At 43.5% G+C, this 23,546-nt stretch overlaps 1 protein-coding gene across 1 annotated transcript; it reads right to left on the bottom strand.

The window, feature by feature from the left end:
• Positions 1-670: 670 nt before the first annotated feature.
• On the bottom strand, positions 671-20,846 carry LOC309555635 (uncharacterized protein; the record flags this gene model as incomplete). The annotated part of the gene is made up of 4 exons (XM_082257674.1): positions 671-718; positions 892-1,325; positions 19,124-19,883; positions 20,541-20,846. 4 exons carry the CDS (start codon positions 20,844-20,846, stop codon positions 671-673), a joined length of 1,548 nt encoding a protein of 515 aa, XP_082113800.1.
• Between the last annotated feature and the right edge of the window lie 2,700 nt (positions 20,847-23,546).

Below are 23,546 nucleotides of genomic sequence, written 5' to 3'. Positions count from 1 at the left end.
TGGTTTATGAATGGAAAATATCTAACTATTTATGTGTCCCTTTACTAATTTTTTCATTAATGTATAATACATATATTGCTGCCTACTCCCAATATGCTCAATTTTTTTTCAATAAAGATAGGCAAGTAGTTTATGAACCATTTTATTTACTTTTAAAATAAATGTATCCAAAAATAAACATAGAGATCCTCTCATTTTGAAAAATAGAACTGAAAACAAAAGTGCATTCCGTGCTCAAATAACTTAGAAATAAATAATAATTTGGAACAGAAAAAACACATTATAAATTCAAATCATTTATAAATGTGAATAAGTATAGTCATGTGACCATGGGGGTAGGTAGGGATCGGGTGCATATTGCCACTGACTGCCATGTGGCTGTGGTGGCTGTGGTGGCTGTGGTGGAGGTGGAGGGGGTGGCTGGTAGTCTGACAGTTGTGTGTGTCCGTGGATTTCTCCTCGGACACCTTTATTCAGCACCTGCAGTAAGAGAACCTCTGTCATTTGGCGCTGTTCCTCTGTCATCAGCCATAATTTATTGACTGTAAGAAAGCCAAATGAGTCAGCTTCATCTGGCTTTCTTTGCAGGGACATAGAGGCCTGGCTAAAGAAGAAAGCAGTGGCCTCCTCCAAGTTTTTTTTTTTCTTCTTCTTAGGGGGCTGTGTTCTGCTAAGATGTTGCCTGGCTTCCACTCGGCTTCTCCACATTGACACTTTCCTGTTTAGGAAATTAGTACATTATTATAATGTTATAGTGTATATAAAATGTCAAGTTTGTTTGATTATTTTAACAAAATAACAGACTTTACATTAAGGGTAAATTATTGCCTTGATAATATTTGTTTAGCATCATTATCTTTATTGCAGACAATATATTGTTAAATGCTATACCTGTGTCAAGGTTGGCTCCTGTACATCGTCCTCCTGGGTTTCAGCACATGACCCCTCTGCCGCAGTGGAAGGGAGAGTAGAGAGGGATGGCCTGGATTCTGACTGTTCTGTCAGGAAGTGCAGGCTCTCGAAGTACCAGAGCCTTGGTACATATATATCATCAGCAGCAGCTCCTGACCTTTCAGAATTGCGGATTTTGTTCACCTTCCTTTTAAAGGTGCTGCGCAGATTTGATATTTTGTTTCTGACATAATGAATGTCAGTATTGAGGCAGAATGGTTTACACAAATCTGCCATTTTTTGCAGAGCATCATTTCTAATTTGTTTATTAGAGTAAGCTTTACTCTTCACCCTCCACAAACACGGCAATTGTCTGTATTCCTCAATAAATTGAGGTAAGAAATCTGGTGACGTAAATTTGTCAACCATGATGCCTGTAAGGCACAACACAACACAAAACATAGTCAAAGATCATGTTTTTTTTCACATAAGATAGGCCCAATATAAGCTGTATAGGGCACAAAACACACGTGCTTGAATCTAAAGTTGTACCTTTGTTTGCTCAGATGATTTGTGGTTCGCTGATCGATCGTGCTCCTGTGACAGATCTGTCCAATGGCAAATCGTTGAGCGAACAATCTGGCGGCCTTTAAATACAGCGCATGCGTCAACTCCGCCTCCAGTGGCGCGCTGACGCAGGGGCATGTACGTGCCGAATATTAAGCTGCATGCGACACACAGACACGTGAGTCGGCGGAAGATTCGTGGAAGGAAATGGCAGAATCGGGGAGTTGCAGTCAAGGCCGCAGTGGTTGGGCTCAGAAAAAACCCAAAGCCACACCTATGAGCAAGGGTGAGATGGTTGAGATGGTGGCCATACTGGAGAAAAACGATTATTATGGCAAGCTGGAGAATTATGAAAGGCCCAACTCCAGAAAAGACAAAAATCTTGAGAAGGTAATTTCATCTCTCAAAAATATTTATGGTGTGGATCGTTCGAAGGACCAAATCAGAAAAGGATGGTCAGATCTGAAACATCGGGAACAAGAACAGCTAGGTCACATCCATCATATCCTGAAAAGAAGTAAGCAATAGTTGTGTTTAAGCAATATGTATTGGGTATATTTGGTGTATGTTCTATAGAAATGTATAGATACTAATGTCTATGAAAACTTTACTTAATAATTAAAATTGTCATGTATGTATTTTATTGATATATTTATGATTTATTTGTATATTAACTGAAAAGACATGAATCCACAATAAACTATATATGCATATTATTGCTAAGAATTTTCGTTCTAAACTCATATTTGCTCCATATTGTATTTTTCACCTTTAAATAGGAAAAAAAAGAAAAATGAAAATAAAACAAAGACAACATATGAGGAGAAGGGAATCTACCATGTCTGCTCCATCCACATTGGATGAAAACAATGAAGACATGGTCCCTGATGCAATGACACATTCCCAAAAAAAGGTAATTGTTTCCTATGCTCAGTAAATCATTAATGTCCCTACGTTTTAGGAGGTAACCATGTACATGTCAAAATATTTTATGTGAAAACAGCTGTCAAGCAGTGCACCATGTCATAGCAAATTCTCCCCCTGTGAATTTTCTGACATGCTACATTTTTATTATGTAGAAAATGATCAAACAAAACACACTGTGACCACTATGGAGGAAAGCAATGTGGCAAGTAGTCCAGAGTGCAGCATGGTGGAGTCAAGTGTTGAGCAAATCAGCTTACCACCACAGCGACATCTAGGTTGGTAGCCACATAATGTTTAGAAATGGAAGCTGAAAAAGATGTGAGTTTGGGATGATTCTTTAACCTTCTATTGTTGTATTTCAGACAAAATGGACATTCCAGATGTCCCCAAAGTTCCCTCATTTGAGCCATGGGATCTGTCACCTACAGCCGCATCAGATCTGGAATTATTTGCTCCAAGATCCCTTGCCATGATTCGGAGTGAGTGTCCAAAAAAAAACAAACAGAAACAAGTGTTGTTGAGCCTGTTTTGTGCCCAAGTAAGTATTATTCTAATGTTGGTTCTAGTGTATTTGTATTTTTGTGTATTTGATTTAAAGCTTAAATGTAACTACCTGTTTGCTACATTAGCAAGGTGTGAAACCATACAGTGCTAATGTACTGTATATAGTAGAAAGTGCATTACCATGGGGGAGGAAGAGGTGTAGTGAGCTGTTTGTGTCAACAGGTGGAATTGTTTATGAGCCACAGACACCAGTGCAAAGAGAACATAATGTTTGCACTGTGTACTTTCATAGTAGTATAGGTGTCATAAGTAGGGTTGAGCGGACACCTAGATGTCCGTGTTCGACGGGTTCGGCCGAACTTTAAAAAAAAGTCCGGGTCCGTGTCCCGGACTTTTACCGAACTTTTCCCGGACACCGAACCCCATTGAAGTCAATGGGGACCCGAACTTTAAGGCACTAAAATGGCTCTAAAACACCAAAGGAAAGGGCTAGAGTGCTGCAAATGGCAGCAAAACGTAATTAAGAGCATGGCAAGTGCTCTGCAAACAAATGTGGATAGGGAAATAACTTAAAACAACAAAAAAAAACAGAAAAATAAAACAATGTTCTTCTTCATCTCTGAAGGACGAGGCCCATATGGAGTAGGAGGGAGGTTGAGGTGGTGGTGGATGTGGCGGTGACATAGGCGTGCGCACAGGGTGTGCTGGGTGTGCCTGGGCACACCCTAATCACCTAGGGCACATAGCATTGCCAGTGAGGAGATGGGAAAGATCTCCCTGGGACCTGCTCTGCTCTATTTCTCCTTGCCTACAGGTACATGGCCCCGATACATTACTCTCCCTGCTGGCAAACACATGCATGTGTATTTCAACTTTGGGGTGCACACCTTAATGCAATAGGCTGCGCACACCTATGGGCGGTGTAGGTGGAAGCGGCGGTGGAGGAGGACCAGGGCCGGATTAACAGCATCATGGGCTTGGTGCTGAGGATTTTGAAGGGCCTTAAGGGCCGTGCCTTGCCATGCACCCAGAGGAGGAAGGGTGCAGCCATGCATGCCTAATTCAACATGGGATGCTGTCTCTGAAGCCCATAAACACATCCATGCATCGCCAACTGTCCCTCCTTGTCCGGCCTTCACGCTGTGTGGGGAGGTTCTGAGGGTGCTGCCTGGGGAAGCGAGCATAGAAGCCAGACTTCTGTGTTTACAAGTGACAGAAGAGCGGTAACAGTGAATATGGCCAACCCGGGGCCTATATAAAAGGTAGGGGCCTGGAGCTGCAGCTCCAATAGCCCCTACATTAATCTGGCCCTGAGGAGGAGGACGAGGTAGCCAACACTGCTTCTTTTCAAAAATTTTAAATGAGGGTACACCCCAAAAGAGTGAGAAAGAGCAAAAATGGAACAATGGGTGGGTAAGGTCGGTATCCATTGCTATTCTGCATAAGGTACGGAAAAGTCCCGTGGGATCCATGCCTGGTTCATTTTAATGAACGTGAGCTTGTCCACATTGTCTCTGGACAGGCGGCTGCGCTTGTCTGTTATAACGCCCCCAGCCGTGCTAAATACCCGTTCAGATAATACACTGGCTGCAGGGCACGCCTGCACCTCCAAGGCGTAAAGGGCAAGCTCAGGCCATGTGCCCAATTTGGAGACCCAGAAGTTGAAGGGGGCAGACCCGTCATTCACTACATGTAGGCGTGTGCACACATACTGCTCCACCATGTTGGAAAAATGCTGCCTCCTGCTAAGACGTTCCATCTGAGCTGCTGGTGCTGCTGTTTGTTGTGGCGTGCTGACAAAGCTTTTCCACATTTCGGCCATGCTAACCCTGCCTTCTGAGGTGCTGGCGGTGCCCTGGTTGCGTTGGCGACCTCCTCCTCCTCTGCCTTGTGCTTCCACTGTGGCCCCGCTGTCAGATGGGAATGCCAGCAGCATGGCGTCTACCAGCGTGCGCTTGTACTCGCGCATCTTGCGATCGCGCTCCAGTGAGTGAATTAAGGACGGTACGTTGTCCTTGTAACGGGGATCCAGCAGCGTGGCCACCCAGTAATCAGCACAAGTTAGAATGTGGGCAACTCGGCGGTCGTTGTGGAGACACTGCAGCATGTAATCGCTCATGTGTGCCAGGCTGCCCAGAGGCGACGAAAGGCTGTCCTCTGTGGGAGGTGTATCGTCCGTGTCCTCTGTATCCCCCCCAGCCACGCACCAGTGATGGCCATGAGCTGGCCTGGGTGCCACCCTGCTGTGAACATGGTTCCATCTCCTCCTCCAGCTCCTCCTCCTCCTCATCCTCCTCATCCTCCAGAACTGTGCCCCTGCTGGACAATTGCGTCCCTGGCGTTTGCGTGTGCAGGAACCCACCCTCGGAGCCCCTTGCGAATGACTGCCCTGAAAGCCTTGGAAATGTTACCTCTTCATCCTCCTCCTCCTCCTCATCCTGTGCCACATCCTCTTCCATCATTGCCCGAATTGTTTTTTCAAGGAGGCATAGAAGTGGGATAGTTAAGCTGAGAACGGCGTCATTGCCACTGGCCATGTTGGTGGAGTACTCAAAACAGCGCAACAAGGCACACAGGTCTCGCATGGAGGCCCAGTTATTGGTGGTGAAGTGGTGCTGTTCCGCAGAGCGACTCACGCGTGCGTGCTGCAGCTGAAACTCCACTATGGCCTGCTGCTGCTCGCACAGTCTTTCCAGCATGTGCAAGGTGGAGTTCCACCTTGTGGGCACGTCACATATGAGGCGGTGAGCGGGAAGGCCGAAGTTACGCTGCAGCGCTGCCAGGCGAGCAGCAGCAGGGTGAGAACGCCGAAAGTGCGCACAAACGGCCCGCACTTTCTGCAGCAGCTCTGACATATCGGGGTAGTTTTTAAGGAACCTCTGCACCACCAAATTCAGCACATGCGCCAGGCAAGGGATGTGCGTCAAACCGGCTAGGCCCAGAGCTGCTATGAGATTTCGCCCGTTATCGCACACCACCAGGCCGGGCTTGAGGCTCGCTGGCAGCAACCACTCATTTGTCTGCTGTTCCATGCTCCTCCACAACTCCTGCGCGGTGTGTGGTTTGTCCCCCAAACAGGCAAGTTGTAAAACTGCCTGCTGTCGTTTACCCCTGGCCGTGCTGAAGTTGGTGGTGAAGGTGTTACGCTGTCCGGATGAGGAGGCGGTAGAGGATGAGGAAGCGGAGTAGGAGGAGTTAGGAACAGGAGGCAAACTGAAGCGCCCTGCAATCCTCGGTGGTGGAAGGACATGCGCCAAATTGCTATCCGCCTCAGGCCCATCCGCCACTGCATTTACCCAGTGTGCCGTTAGGGAGATATAACGCCCCTGACCGTGCTTACTGGTCCACGTATCCGTAGTTAGGTGGACCTTGGCACAGATGGCGTTGCGCAGTGCACACCTGATATTTTCCCCCACTTGGTTGTGCAGGGAAGGGATGGCTTGCCTGGAAAAGTAGTGGCGGCTGGGCACGACGTACTGTGGGACAGCCACCGACATAAGGTTTTTAAAACTGTGCGTCTCCACCAGACGGAATGACAGCATTTCAAAGGCCAATAATTTTGAAATGCTGGCATTCAGGGCCAGGGATCGCGGGTGGGTAGGGGGGTACTTCCTCTTCCTCTCAAGTGTTTGGGAGATGGAAAGCTGAACGCTTCCACGGGACATTGTGGAGATGGTTGTTGGTGACCCAGGTGGTGGTGTTGCTGACAGATCGTCTGTTTGCGGGGTGGCAGGTGCCGGTATCACTACAGATGTGGCTGGAGCGGCCGAGACTGCAGCAGAAGAGGAAGCAGGATGAGCCAGAGACGTTTCTTGGTTTTGAAGGTGTGTACTCCACTGCAGCTCGTGCTTTGCACTTAGATGCCTGATCATGCAGGTTGTGCTCAGGTTGAGAAGGTTTATGCCTCGCTTCAAGCTCTGATTGCACAGGGTGCAAACCACTCGTGTCCTGTCATCAGCACATTTTCTAAAGAACTTCCACGCTAGAGAACTCCTTTGAGCTGACTTTGGTGCGCTCGTTCCCTTGCTGCGTTGGGCAGTAGCGGGCGTAGTGTCTAGGGCACGGCCGCTCCGCTTCTGCACCCTGCTCCCTCTTCTGCTGTGCTGGTGGCTCTGTGCGACCACCGCCTCTTCCTCCAAACTACTCAGGTCACCTGCATGACGTTCATTCCATGTGGGGTCGAGGACCTCATCGTCCTCCACATCATCTTCCACCCAGTCTTCACCCCTGCCCTCCTTGTCGGTCTCCACAATGCTGAACGCCGCAGCAGTTGGCACCTGCGTTTCGTCATCATCGGAGACGTGCTGCGATGATCCTTGCATGTACTCATCTTGAGAAATAAGTGGTTGGGCATCGCTGCACTCAATCTCTTCCACTTCTGGGGCAGGGCTAGGTGGATGGCCCTGGGAAACCCTGCTGACAGAGTCCTCAAAAAGAATAAGAGACTGCTGTATGGCTTGGGGCTCAGACTGCTGGCCTGATTTGCAAGGGGGTGAGGTGAAAGACGGTTGGACATTGGCTGCAGGTGCCAACTCTGACCTTTCTGCAGTAGACTGGGTGGGAGACAATGTGAAGGAACTGGAGGCACTGTCAGCAGCAAACCAATCTACTATCGCCTCAACTTGTTCTGGCCTCATCACTTCTAGGGGCGTTTGATGCCCTACCAAATACTGATGCAGGTTCTGTCGCCTACTCACACTTGAGGAAGGTGTTTCACTTGTGCGTGTAGCTGGCACAGATCGACCACGTCCTCTCCTTGCAACAGGAGCTCTACCAGCAGCACCACGACCCAGGCCACGGCCCTTATTTGACGGTCTCCTCATATTTCTGTAATTTAAGATCTTGCCCTAGAAAGGTTTTTATTGAATAGCGGAATAGGAAATATGATCCAAAAAAGTGTATGTATCTCGCACGTACAAAACCACACTAGGCCCCAATTACTATTGTTTCTACCCCTAAAAGGATGGATGAGGAGTAGGAGGAGTATGGAACAGACAGCACCCTCAAATCTTCAGAAGTATGAGATGAACCCCAAAAACTTGGAAAGGTGGATCTCACACGTACCGACACAGACTATCCCGCAATTCAATTGATCCTCAAAGGTTTTTATTGAATAGCGGAATAGGAAATATGATCAAAAAAAGTGTATGTATCTCGCACGTACACAACCACACTAGGCCCCAATTACTATTGTTTGTACCCCTAAAAGGATGGATGAGGAGTAGGAGGAGGAGTATGGAACAGGCAGCACCCTCAAATCTTCAGAAGTATGAGATGAACCCCAAAAACTTGGAAAGGTGGATCTCACACGTACCGACACAGACTATCCCGCAATTCAATTGATCCTCAAAGGTTTTTATTGAATAGCGGAATAGGAAATATGATCAAAAAAAGTGTATGTATCTCGCACGTACACAACCACACTAGGCCCCAATTACTATTGTTTGTACCCCTAAAAGGATGGTTGAGCAGTAGGAGCAGGAGTATGGAACAGGCAGCACCCTCAAATCTTCAGAAGTATGAGATGAACCCCAACAACTTGGAAAGGTGGATCTCACACGTACCGACACAGACTATCTCGCAATTGAATTGATCCCCAAAGGTTTTAATTGAATAGCGGAATAGAAAATATGATCAAAAAGAAAGTGTATGTATCTCGCACGTACACCACCACACTAGGCCCCAACTACTATTGTTTGTACCCCTAAAAGGATGGTTGAGCAGTAGGAGGAGGAGTATGGAACAGGCAGCACCCTCAAATCTTCAGAAGTATGAGATGAACCCCAAAAACTTGGAAAGGTGGATCTCTCTCACACGTACCAACACAGACTATCCCCCAATTTAACTGATCCCCAAAGGTTTTTGATTAAATAGCGGAATAGAAAATATGATCCAAAAAAAGTGTATGTATATCACACGTACACAACCACACTAGGCCCCAATTACTATTGTTTGTACCCCTAAAAGGCTAGATGAGGAGTAGGGGGGGTATGGAACAGGCAGCACCCTCAAACCTTCAGAAGTATGAGATGAACCCCAACAACTTGGAAAGGTGGATCTCTCTCACACGTACCAACACAGACTATCCCCCAATTTAACTGATCCCCAAAGGTTTTTGATTAAATAGCGGAATAGAAAATATGATCCAAAAAAAGTGTATGTATATCACACGTACACAACCACACTGGGCCCCAATTACTATTGTTTGTACCCCTAAAAGGCTAGATGAGGAGTAGGGGGAGTATGGAACAGGCAGCACCCTCAAACCTTCAGAAGTATGAGATGAACCCCAACAACTTGGAAAGGTGGATCTCTCTCACACGTACCAACACAGACTATCCCCCAATTTAACTGATCCCCAAAGGTTTTTGATTAAATAGCGGAATAGAAAATATGATCCAAAAAAAGTGTATGTATATCACACGTACACAACCACACTAGGCCCCAATTACTATTGTTTGTACCCCTAAAAGGCTAGATGAGGAGTAGGGGGGGTATGGAACAGGCAGCACCCTCAAACCTTCAGAAGTATGAGATGAACCCCAACAACTTGGAAAGGTGGATCTCTCTCACACGTACCAACACAGACTATCCCCCAATTTAACTGATCCCCAAAGGTTTTTGATTAAATAGCGGAATAGAAAATATGATCCAAAAAAAGTGTATGTATATCACACGTACACAACCACACTAGGCCCCAATTACTATTGTTTGTACCCCTAAAAGGCTAGATGAGGAGTAGGGGGGGTATGGAACAGGCAGCACCCTCAAACCTTCAGAAGTATGAGATGAACCCCAACAACTTGGAAAGGTGGATCTCTCTCACACGTACCAACACAGACTATCCCCCAATTTAACTGATCCCCAAAGGTTTTTGATTAAATAGCGGAATAGAAAATATGATCCCAAAAAAGTGTATGTATATCACACGTACACAACCACACTAGGCCCCAATTACTATTGTTTGTACCCCTAAAAGGCTAGATGAGGAGTAGGGGGGGTATGGAACAGGCAGCACCCTCAAACCTTCAGAAGTATGAGATGAACCCCAACAACTTGGAAAGGTGGATCTCTCTCACACGTACCAACACAGACTATCCCCCAATTTAACTGATCCCCAAAGGTTTTTGATTAAATAGCGGAATAGAAAATATGATCCAAAAAAAGTGTATGTATATCACACGTACACAACCACACTGGGCCCCAATTACTATTGTTTGTACCCCTAAAAGGCTAGATGAGGAGTAGGGGGAGTATGGAACAGGCAGCACCCTCAAACCTTCAGAAGTATGAGATGAACCCCAACAACTTGGAAAGGTGGATCTCTCTCACACGTACCAACACAGACTATCCCCCAATTTAACTGATCCCCAAAGGTTTTTGATTAAATAGCGGAATAGAAAATATGATCCAAAAAAAGTGTATGTATATCACACGTACACAACCACACTAGGCCCCAATTACTATTGTTTGTACCCCTAAAAGGCTAGATGAGGAGTAGGGGGGGTATGGAACAGGCAGCACCCTCAAACCTTCAGAAGTATGAGATGAACCCCAACAACTTGGAAAGGTGGATCTCTCTCACACGTACCAACACAGACTATCCCCCAATTTAACTGATCCCCAAAGGTTTTTGATTAAATAGCGGAATAGAAAATATGATCCAAAAAAAGTGTATGTATATCACACGTACACAACCACACTAGGCCCCAATTACTATTGTTTGTACCCCTAAAAGGCTAGGAGTAGGGGGAGTATGGAACAGGCAGCACCCTCAAACCTTCAGAAGTATGAGATGAACCCCAACAACTTGGAAAGGTGGATCTCTCTCACACGTACCAACACAGACTATCCCCCAATTTAACTGATCCCCAAAGGTTTTTGATTAAATAGCGGAATAGAAAATATGATCCAAAAAAAGTGTATGTATATCACACGTACACAACCACACTGGGCCCCAATTACTATTGTTTGTACCCCTAAAAGGCTAGGAGTAGGGGGAGTATGGAACAGGCAGCACCCTCAAACCTTCAGAAGTATGAGATGAACCCCAACAACTTGGAAAGGTGGATCTCTCTCACACGTACCAACACAGACTATCCCCCAATTTAACTGATCCCCAAAGGTTTTTGATTAAATAGCGGAATAGAAAATATGATCCAAAAAAAGTGTATGTATATCACACGTACACAACCACACTAGGCCCCAATTACTATTGTTTGTACCCCTAAAAGGCTAGATGAGGAGTAGGGGGGGTATGGAACAGGCAGCACCCTCAAACCTTCAGAAGTATGAGATGAACCCCAACAACTTGGAAAGGTGGATCTCTCTCACACGTACCAACACAGACTATCCCCCAATTTAACTGATCCCCAAAGGTTTTTGATTAAATAGCGGAATAGAAAATATGATCCAAAAAAAGTGTATGTATATCACACGTACACAACCACACTAGGCCCCAATTACTATTGTTTGTACCCCTAAAAGGCTAGGAGTAGGGGGAGTATGGAACAGGCAGCACCCTCAAACCTTCAGAAGTATGAGATGAACCCCAACAACTTGGAAAGGTGGATCTCTCTCACACGTACCAACACAGACTATCCCCCAATTTAACTGATCCCCAAAGGTTTTTGATTAAATAGCGGAATAGAAAATATGATCCAAAAAAAGTGTATGTATATCACACGTACACAACCACACTAGGCCCCAATTACTATTGTTTGTACCCCTAAAAGGCTAGGAGTAGGGGGAGTATGGAACAGGCAGCACCCTCAAACCTTCAGAAGTATGAGATGAACCCCAACAACTTGGAAAGGTGGATCTCTCTCACACGTACCAACACAGACTATCCCCCAATTTAACTGATCCCCAAAGGTTTTTGATTAAATAGCGGAATAGAAAATATGATCCAAAAAAAGTGTATGTATATCACACGTACACAACCACACTAGGCCCCAATTACTATTGTTTGTACCCCTAAAAGGCTAGATGAGGAGTAGGGGGGGTATGGAACAGGCAGCACCCTCAAACCTTCAGAAGTATGAGATGAACCCCAACAACTTGGAAAGGTGGATCTCTCTCACACGTACCAACACAGACTATCCCCCAATTTAACTGATCCCCAAAGGTTTTTGATTAAATAGCGGAATAGAAAATATGATCCAAAAAAAGTGTATGTATATCACACGTACACAACCACACTAGGCCCCAATTACTATTGTTTGTACCCCTAAAAGGCTAGGAGTAGGGGGAGTATGGAACAGGCAGCACCCTCAAACCTTCAGAAGTATGAGATGAACCCCAACAACTTGGAAAGGTGGATCTCTCTCACACGTACCAACACAGACTATCCCCCAATTTAACTGATCCCCAAAGGTTTTTGATTAAATAGCGGAATAGAAAATATGATCCAAAAAAAGTGTATGTATATCACACGTACACAACCACACTAGGCCCCAATTACTATTGTTTGTACCCCTAAAAGGCTAGATGAGGAGTAGGGGGAGTATGGAACAGGCAGCACCCTCAAACCTTCAGAAGTATGAGATGAACCCCAACAACTTGGAAAGGTGGATCTCTCTCACACGTACCAACACAGACTATCCCCCAATTTAACTGATCCCCAAAGGTTTTTGATTAAATAGCGGAATAGAAAATATGATCCAAAAAAAGTGTATGTATATCACACGTACACAACCACACTAGGCCCCAATTACTATTGTTTGTACCCCTAAAAGGCTAGGAGTAGGGGGAGTATGGAACAGGCAGCACCCTCAAACCTTCAGAAGTATGAGATGAACCCCAACAACTTGGAAAGGTGGATCTCTCTCACACGTACCAACACAGACTATCCCCCAATTTAACTGATCCCCAAAGGTTTTTGATTAAATAGCGGAATAGAAAATATGATCCAAAAAAAGTGTATGTATATCACACGTACACAACCACACTAGGCCCCAATTACTATTGTTTGTACCCCTAAAAGGCTAGATGAGGAGTAGGGGGGGTATGGAACAGGCAGCACCCTCAAATCTTCAGAAGTATGAGATGAACCCCAAAAACTTGGAAAGGTGGATCTCTCTCACACGTACCAACACAGACTATCCCCCAATTTAAGTGATCCCCAAAGGTTTTTGATTAAATAGCGGAATAGAAAATATGATCCAAAAAAAGTGTATGTATATCACACGTACACAACCACACTAGGCCCCAATTACTATTGTTTGTACCCCTAAAAGGCTAGATGAGGAGTAGGGGGGGTATGGAACAGGCAGCACCCTCAAACCTTCAGAAGTATGAGATGAACCCCAACAACTTGGAAAGGTGGATCTCTCTCACACGTACCAACACAGACTATCCCCCAATTTAACTGATCCCCAAAGGTTTTTGATTAAATAGCGGAATAGAAAATATGATCCAAAAAAAGTGTATGTATATCACACGTACACAACCACACTAGGCCCCAATTACTATTGTTTGTACCCCTAAAAGGCTAGATGAGGAGTAGGGGGGGTATGGAACAGGCAGCACCCTCAAACCTTCAGAAGTATGAGATGAACCCCAACAACTTGGAAAGGTGGATCTCTCTCACACGTACCAACACAGACTATCCCCCAATTTAACTGATCCCCAAAGGTTTTTGATTAAATAGCGGAATAGAAAATATGATCCAAAAAAAGTGTATGTATATCACACGTACACAACCACACTGGGCCCCAATTACTATTGTTTGTACCCCTAAAAGGCTAGATGAGGAGTAGGGGGAGTATGGAACAGGCAGCACCCTCAAACCTTCAGAAGTATGAGATGAACCCCAACAACTTGGAAAGGTGGATCTCTCTCACACGTACCAACACAGACTATCCCCCAATTTAACTGATCCCCAAAGGTTTTTGATTAAATAGCGGAATAGAAAATATGATCCAAAAAAAGTGTATGTATATCACACGTACACAACCACACTAGGCCCCAATTACTATTGTTTGTACCCCTAAAAGGCTAGATGAGGAGTAGGGGGGGTATGGAACAGGCAGCACCCTCAAACCTTCAGAAGTATGAGATGAACCCCAACAACTTGGAAAGGTGGATCTCTCTCACACGTACCAACACAGACTATCCCCCAATTTAACTGATCCCCAAAGGTTTTTGATTAAATAGCGGAATAGAAAATATGATCCCAAAAAAGTGTATGTATATCACACGTACACAACCACACTAGGCCCCAATTACTATTGTTTGTACCCCTAAAAGGCTAGATGAGGAGTAGGGGGGGTATGGAACAGGCAGCACCCTCAAACCTTCAGAAGTATGAGATGAACCCCAACAACTTGGAAAGGTGGATCTCTCTCACACGTACCAACACAGACTATCCCCCAATTTAACTGATCCCCAAAGGTTTTTGATTAAATAGCGGAATAGAAAATATGATCCAAAAAAAGTGTATGTATATCACACGTACACAACCACACTGGGCCCCAATTACTATTGTTTGTACCCCTAAAAGGCTAGATGAGGAGTAGGGGGAGTATGGAACAGGCAGCACCCTCAAACCTTCAGAAGTATGAGATGAACCCCAACAACTTGGAAAGGTGGATCTCTCTCACACGTACCAACACAGACTATCCCCCAATTTAACTGATCCCCAAAGGTTTTTGATTAAATAGCGGAATAGAAAATATGATCCAAAAAAAGTGTATGTATATCACACGTACACAACCACACTAGGCCCCAATTACTATTGTTTGTACCCCTAAAAGGCTAGATGAGGAGTAGGGGGGGTATGGAACAGGCAGCACCCTCAAACCTTCAGAAGTATGAGATGAACCCCAACAACTTGGAAAGGTGGATCTCTCTCACACGTACCAACACAGACTATCCCCCAATTTAACTGATCCCCAAAGGTTTTTGATTAAATAGCGGAATAGAAAATATGATCCAAAAAAAGTGTATGTATATCACACGTACACAACCACACTAGGCCCCAATTACTATTGTTTGTACCCCTAAAAGGCTAGGAGTAGGGGGAGTATGGAACAGGCAGCACCCTCAAACCTTCAGAAGTATGAGATGAACCCCAACAACTTGGAAAGGTGGATCTCTCTCACACGTACCAACACAGACTATCCCCCAATTTAACTGATCCCCAAAGGTTTTTGATTAAATAGCGGAATAGAAAATATGATCCAAAAAAAGTGTATGTATATCACACGTACACAACCACACTAGGCCCCAATTACTATTGTTTGTACCCCTAAAAGGCTAGATGAGGAGTAGGGGGAGTATGGAACAGGCAGCACCCTCAAATCTTCAGAAGTATGAGATTGTGTTCACTGTACCCCACAAAGATTGAGTTCACTGCACCCCACAATGATTGTGTTCACTGCACCCCACAAAGATTGTGTTCACTGCACCTCACAAAGATTGTGTTCACTGTACCCCCCAAAGATTGTGTTCACTGCACCCCACAAAGATTCTGTTCACTGTACCCCACAAAGATTGTGTTCACTGCACCCTAAAAGGATGTTGTTCACTGCACCCCACAAAGATTGTGTTCACTGCACCCTAAAAGGATGTTGTTCACTGCACCCCAAAAAGATTGTGTTCACTGTACCCCCCCAAAGATTGTGTTCACTGCACCCCACAAAGATTGTGTTCACTGCACCCCAAAAAGATTGTGTTCACTGTACCCCCCAAAGATTGTGTTCACTGCACCCCAAAAAGATTGTGTTCACTGTACCCCCCAAAGATTGTGTTCACTGCACCCCACAAAGATTCTGTTCACTGTACCCCACAAAGATTGTGTTCACTGCACCCCAAAAAGATTGTGTTCACTGTACCTCCCCAAAGATTGTGTTCACTGCACCCCACAAAGATTCTGTTCACTGCACCCCACAAAGGATTTTGTTCACTGCACCCCAAAAAGATTGTGTTCACTGCACCCCAAAAAGGATTTTGATCACTGCACCCCAAAAAGGATGTTGTTCACTGCACCCCAAAAATGATTTTGTTCACTCCACCCCAAAAAGATTGTGTTCACTGCACCCCACAAAGATTGTGTTCACTGCACCCCAAAAAGATTGTGTTAACTGTACCCCCCAAAGATTGTGTTCACTGCACCCCACAAAGATTCTGTTCACTGTACCCCACAAAGATTGTGTTCACTGCACCCCAAAAAGATTGTGTTCACTGCACCCCAAAAATGATTTTGTTCACTGCACCCCAAAAAGGATTTTGTTCACTGCACCCCAAAAAGGATGTTGTTCACTCCACCCCAAAAAGATTGTGTTCACTGCACCCCAAAAAGATTGTGTTCACTGCACCCCACAAAGGATTTTGTTCACTGCACCCCAAAAAGATTGTGTTCACTGCACCCCAAAAAGGATGTTGTTCACTGCACCCCAAAAAGGATTTTGTTCACTGCACCCCAAAAAGATTGTGTTCACTGCACCCCACAAAGGATTTTGTTCACTGCACCCCACAAAGATTGTGTTCACTGCACACCAAAAAGGATTGTGTTCACTGCACCCCAAAAAGATTTTGTTCACTGCACCCCAAAAAGATTGTGTTCACTGCAGCCCAAAAAGATTGTGTTCACTGCAGCCCAAAAAGATTGTGTTCACTGCAGCCCAAAAAGATTGTGTTCACTGCAGCTCACACACAGAAAAATGGATGTGGATCACTGACACCTGCCTATCTCCAATCCCACACCACACAGCAATATCGATTGTAGTTTGTAGAACACAGTTTCCCTAAAATTCAGCAGACTCTGTCCCTAACAGGATTGAGAAGAGATCGTAGATCAGGATTGAGTGCAGATTCACCCCACCCCCCACACAGCAATATCGATTGTAGTTTGTAGAAGACACTGACCCTATAATTCAGCAGACTCTATCCCTAAAATGCCTACAACTCGCCCTGCCTAAACACTCCGACCTGTCCCTCAATTCTATCCGGACACAAATGGTTTTTTCCTGCCTATCTGTCCCTAATCAGCAGCCAGCACATTGATGTGTGCTCTGTCCCTTAGCTAAGCAGCAGAATGACGCTGCTGCGGCGGCTGCCTCGAACTTATAAAGACTTGGTCACATGCTTCAGACGGCCAATCACAGCTACTAAGACATTTGCAGGCATGGCTGGGATGGCTTAAGGCACACCAGTTAAACGATTGTTGATTGGCTGTTGAAAGCCCGCCATGAAAAGAGCGCCAAAGCATGCAAAACCCGGAAATAAAACGACCGAACACGGATTTTTACCCGAACATACAGTAAAGTGTCCGTGTCCGTGTTCGGGTAAAAAAAATCCAATTATTCGGTACGAACACGAATAATACAGTCCGTGTTCGCTCAACACTAGTCATAAGGGCAAGCAGGTTACACACAACAATGCACAGGGTAGGTACTAACTATTAATTCGTTTATGATGAACTTGACCCCAAATGTTTAGATATTATGACCTCATCTAGTTGCTTATCATTTACTTACTATATATTATTTTTTATTAACAGGTCATGTTATTCCTAGTTGTACAATTTCCAGGATGACTGTTGATGCTTTGCAGTGTTGCTCAGATCTGGAAAAAATAAAGGAGGCTGCTACAGCTTTACAATGCAAAATGCGTGACTTTGTTGACCTGCTAGCAAAATTTTAAGGTTACTTGTATTTTTTTTAATTTTTTGGTTATTTGGGATATTTTTGCTTTTCCCAATGTTCTTTAAACATTTTATGGCCTATTTTTTTGGCCACTAACTGATCATGTGCAAGAGGTGTCCCAAAGTTTTGTACATTTTTATACAGTTTTATACAGGGCTCCTCTGCATATGATAACGTTTTACAAGTACTAAATAAGAAGAGTTGAAGAACTATTTTCCATACGATTTTTTTACATGTCTACTGAACAAAGTTTCCTGAAATTATAAGCAATCTAGATGTTCTCACCAAAGAGAATCTGGTATTTAAGCACTTTACAATACCCTAACCCTAACCCTTACCCTAACTCTTTCCCTAACCCTAACCCTTACCCTAAGCCTGTGAATGTGTGTTAATAGAAAATGTTTCCACTCAACAATGTGTGTTATAATATTTATTTGCCTTGCCGTGGGGGGGGGGGGCAGGTCTAAAGCTGTGTAAGGTGGCACAAAATGTATGATGGCTGTCCTGTTCACATAGTTGAATGTTAATTAAAGCATTTTAGTTTGTGTGTATAATTATCAGCCTGCCAGAATGAGTGTTCCTTCTCGACCAGTGGCCATCTAACAAGTGATATTCACTAGTACACTGAGTGCACAATGATATCTGTCGACTGAGTGGCAATCAGTCTACACATATCCAGGTTCGATTTAAGGACTTGCACTCATAGGATTCTATATGTCAGTGTGATAGGTACTAGCACTCAGTGTACTGAGATCAGTGTAATAAATAGTGAATCGCAGCTTTGTTTGTTTATTTCCCTTTAGATTACCAATATAGAACACTTATATCTCTACACTGAGCGAGTTTCACATTACACTGACAACTCCTTACATTAGTGGGCAGTGAGAAGGATGTCATAAATTAACACACATAACAGGTGGAGCTAAGTTGTTATTACACTAATGGGTTAATAAAAAAACACAAACAATGTATGGGGACCTTCTGGCCAATGACCACCAATGTAAGGTGACATTGGGTGGACCTTGGGTGTGACCAACTTTACTATGTGAGAGGGCTTATCTAATTTACCTGGGGGGCTGAAGGCCTTGGTCTTTTGGCCACCTAGCAATGCCCCAGAGCTTTGAAATTTCATATTTTGCATATTAAATTGTATAAACTCATTATATTAATGAAGATACTTGACATATGGACCCAAATGCACACGTTTCTTACAAAATTTGGATTATCTTTAGTGAAACATGTGGTGCTTAAAAATAATTACGATATAGTGACCTTGTGAATCAGTTAAGGTCTAATTTCACTATTGGAGCAAGTGGTAAACCAAACACACATGGTAAAAATCTAATTTTAACAGCTGGGGAGAGACAACAGTAGATAAACACAATGATGAATGTATTAACCTTCAAAAATTCACACATATATAACACATGATGAACAAAAAACATGTTGATTTTGGCATGTACCCAAAATATTTAAATACACACTCTTGAATAAATGCAAAATTTTTTTAATGCACAAATAATAAAATATTTATACAAATTAGACTGTATTGGGCAGGAATTGTTGCCAAGAAACGGCCCCTCTACCAACAAAATAGTCAACATATTGTTGTCTAACATCACGGGCACTTCTGGAGGCCAAGCCAGAACAGGCTACTTCCATTGGTGTCATTGGATCGACAGGCCCACGTGCTTCAGCCTCTACACTAGGCCCTGACATGGCAGGGTCACTCTCAATTGGCTGAGAGCTTACATATGTCTCTACATGCCTGCGCAAAAAATTATGCAAGATGCAGCAGCAGAGGACCACATGATTGACTTTGTATAATGGCAGATGGATGGAGCTGAGGAAAAGTCTAAACCTATTTGACATAATCCCAAAGGCATTCTCCACCACTCTTCTAGCACGGGATAGCCGGTAATTGAAAATCCTTTGTTCTGGGGTGAGGTTTCTCAGAGGGAATGGCTTCAAAAGATGTTCTCCAAGAGCAAAGGCATCATCAGCCACGAAAACGAAATTGAGACCCTCAATTGTTTGCTCCTTGGATGGCAAGTTGAGAGTGCCATTTTGTAGCCGCTGAGCAAACTCGGTTTGGTCAATGACTCCCCCATCAGAATTGCAGCTATTCTTTCCAATGTCCAAAAACATAAACTCATAATTAGCATTGACAATTGCAAGCATTACAATGCAAAAAAATCCTTTATAATTATAATAATAGGATCCCGAATTAGGTGGTGGGACGATGCGGACGTGCTTGTCATCAATAGCACCCCCACAATTTGGAAAATCCCACTGCTCCTGGAGTTGGCCAGCAACTTCCTGCCACTGCTCTGCGTTGGTCGGAAACTGTTGGAAAATAATTAAAAAACAATTAGTGCTTGTGCACATCACATTATTAAACACACATTTGGCACAGAAATGCTTATGCAACTTTAAGATAAGAACAACATGAAGGGAATCTTTAGCATTTTGGGATATGTCATCTACATACATTTAATTTTCGCCTCCTAATGTCATACTATTGTAATTCACCAGCTACAGCATTTGTATATGCTGACTTTTACATTTAGCATGGGTGGGTGAGTAAAACTATGCTTTTAAACATCATTAAGGGCTTGTGCCCACTGAACATTTTTTCATCAGAAAATAAACATACACAATCATAGGTTTAACTGGATGGACTGATGTCATTTATAAACCTCATAAACTATGTAAACAAAATAAATAAAAAGGGATAATGGGTTCTGGGAACATCAGAAAATGACACAGATAAAATATACTGTTAACAGGCTATGCGTTTAGGGACACATAGGAGAGGATGCTGGGGTGGTTACTGGCATATTTTAAAAATGCTTAGGAAAATATATAGCTTTACTACTATGTGCATGAGGCCAAAGGGCAGTTACAAAATAATGACATATGTAATTTGATGTACATCCAAAATAAACTAAATTATGTTGACATGAAAATACATTGAATGTAATATAAAAATAAGAAACATACCTTGATATAGTCCTTCTGCAAGACTTTAATGATAGCAGAGCAGGTCTCAGGGATGATGACTCCAAGAGCTTGGGGGGAGATACCTGTGATGAACTTTAGATCCTGCAGGCTTCTCCCTGTTGCAAGATATCTCAATGTTGCAATTAGCCTTTGCTCAGGAGTAATTGCAACCCGCATACATGTATCCTGCTTCCGAATATAGGGGGACACCAAGGCAAGAAGACAGTGAAAACATGGATCCGTCATCCTCAAATAATTCCTGAAGTCATCAAGATTATTTTCCTGTAGCTTCCGCAGCAAGGACATGTGGGAAAATTGCTCACGGTTGAGCAACCAATTTATGGTCCAGGAGGTCCTCTTTTTCTTCTTCTTGCAAAGAACTCGGCTTAGAGCAATTACTCCCAGCCCAACAACAGCAAGAGTAGAATCCTCGGTCATCATAATTGCTTCTCGAACAATGTCTCGGAATATAGTGAAATGTCGTTTACCAAACAAATGCTACCGAAATCAGCGCGAGATGCCCAGAAGGGTCACGGACACAAATTCACTTCCTCTTTTGTAGCGTTGGACGTAGTTACGTCATCTTTTGTCGGACAACAAAATTCGTATGCAGTCTAGAACACATTCCAACCAACGGACACGCACTCTCGACAAAATACGGACGAGCGGTCGGCGGAAATTCGTAGCATGTGTACGGGGCTTAGGTCAGGAAACTCTCCAACAGCAACAAAGACAGAAAAAAAAAGCTTTTTATTCCAAGAGTAGAGGAAAGCTAGGACTGTCAGATGTTTAATACATTGTTAGCATGACAGGATGTGATGATAAATCTTTCTAATAGAGCCCCAGATAGCAGTAAACCCACTAGTAGTTCTAATCGTTCATATTCCATCCACCCAAACAAGAAAAAAAAAGTTTGGCTTGACATAAATTGTAACAATTTGTTGTCACCACACGCAGAAGGGCTTGTCTGCTTACATCTTTGTAGAACAGCTAGAACAGTTCTCTAGAATTCTACAGAGAGCTAGTATTGTACTCCCTTAACCACCTCAATAACGGGCAGATTCACCCTCTTCCTGCCCAGGCCAATTTTCAGCTTTCACTGCTGTCGGACTTTGAATGATAATTACTAAGTTATGCAACACTGTACACATTTTACATTTTTATACATTTTTTGAGACAAATAGAGCTTTCTTTTGGTGGTAATCGATCACCACTTTGTTTTTCTTTTTTTTTTTTTTGCGCTATAAACGAAAAAAAAAATACATTTTTAAAAAAGCGCGTTTTTCTGAGTTTCTGTAAAAAAAATTCAAAAAGAAGTAATTTTTCTACAAAAATTATGACCAAAACATATACTGCTACATTTCTTTGGTACCAACATCCAAGTAGCACCCTCAGGCATTATCAACTTTAATACCAGCCCTTCTTCTGACACTATTGTTTACTGTAAAATAATATTGCAAAATCTGTATTTTTGCTAGAAAATTACTTAGAAGCTACAGTCATTAAATCATTTCTAGCAGAGGCTCTAGAGAATACAATGGTGGGTTTTGTAAAATGTTGTCCCATGGTATTTGCGCAGCAGGTTTTTCTAAGCGCAAATTTGCCTTTCTTCCAGGGATATCTGTACCTCCAGGTCCTTCATACAACAAGGTTCTGCAGGAATTATGTGTCAATTTGTAAGACATGCTCCCCCAAGATTGTGCCTGGAACCCACAGTAGAAGACTTGTAATCTTGATTACAAGTCATTTAATTATATTTTTTATATAATAATTTACACACACACACACACACACACATATATATATATATACACCCCATTCTAAAAAAGTTGGGACACTGTACAAATTGTGAAGAAAAACAGAATGCAATGATGTGGAAGTTTCAAATTTCAACATTTTATTCAGAATACAACATACTGTAGATGACATATCAAATGTTTAAACTGAGAAAATGTATCATTTTAAGAGAAAAATAAGTTGATTTTAAATTTCATGGCATCAACACATCTCAGTTGGGACAAGGCCATGTTTACCACTGTGTGGCATCCCCTCTTCTTTTTATAACAGTCTGCAAATGTCTGGGGACTGAGGAGACAAGTTGATCAAGTTTAGGAATAGGAATGTTGTCCCAATCTTTTCTAATACAAGCTTCTAGTTGCTCAACTGTCCTTGGTCTTCTTTGTTGCATATTCCTCTTTATGATGCTCCAAATGTTTTCTATGGGTGAAAGATCTGGACTGCAGGCTGGCCATTTCAGTACCCGGATCCTTCTTCTACGCAGCCATGATGTTGTAATTGATGCAGTATGTGGTCTGACATTGTCATGTTGGAAAATGCAAGGTCTTCCCTGAAAGAGACAACGTCTGGATGGGAGCATATGTTGTTCTAGAACTTGGATATACTGTACCTTTCAGCATTGATGGTGCCTTTCCAGATGTGTAAGCTGCCCATGCCACAAGTACTCATGCAACCCCATACCAGAGATGCAGGCTTCTGAGCTGAGCGCTGATAACAACTTGGGTTGTCCTTGTCCTCTTTAGTCCGGATGACATGGCGTCCCAGTTTTCCAAAAAGAACTTCAAATTTTGATTTGTCTGACCACAGAACAGTTTTCCACTTTGACACAGTCCATTTTAAATGAGCCTTGGCCCAGAGAAAATGTCTGCGCTACTGGATCATGTTTAGATATGGCTTCTTTTTCGGCCTATAGAGTTTTAGCTGGCAACGGCGAATGGCACGGTGGATTGTGTTTACCGACAATGTTTTCTGGACGTATTCCTGAGCCCATGTTGTGATTTCTATTACAGTAGCATTCCTGTATGTGATGCAGTGCCCTCTAAGGGCCCGAAAATCAGGAGCATCCAGTATGGTTTTCCAACCTTGACCCTTACGCACACAGATTGTTCCAGATTCTCTGAATCTTTGGATGATATTATTCACTGTAGATGATGATAACTTCAAACTCTTTGCAATTTTTCTCTGAGGAACTCCTTTCTGATATTGCTC

This window comes from Pelophylax lessonae (genome assembly GCF_965119305.1).
Source record: "Pelophylax lessonae genome assembly, chromosome: 5".
Classification (NCBI taxonomy): domain Eukaryota; kingdom Metazoa; phylum Chordata; class Amphibia; order Anura; family Ranidae; genus Pelophylax; species Pelophylax lessonae.
This window is presented reverse-complemented; position numbering and strand designations above follow the sequence as displayed.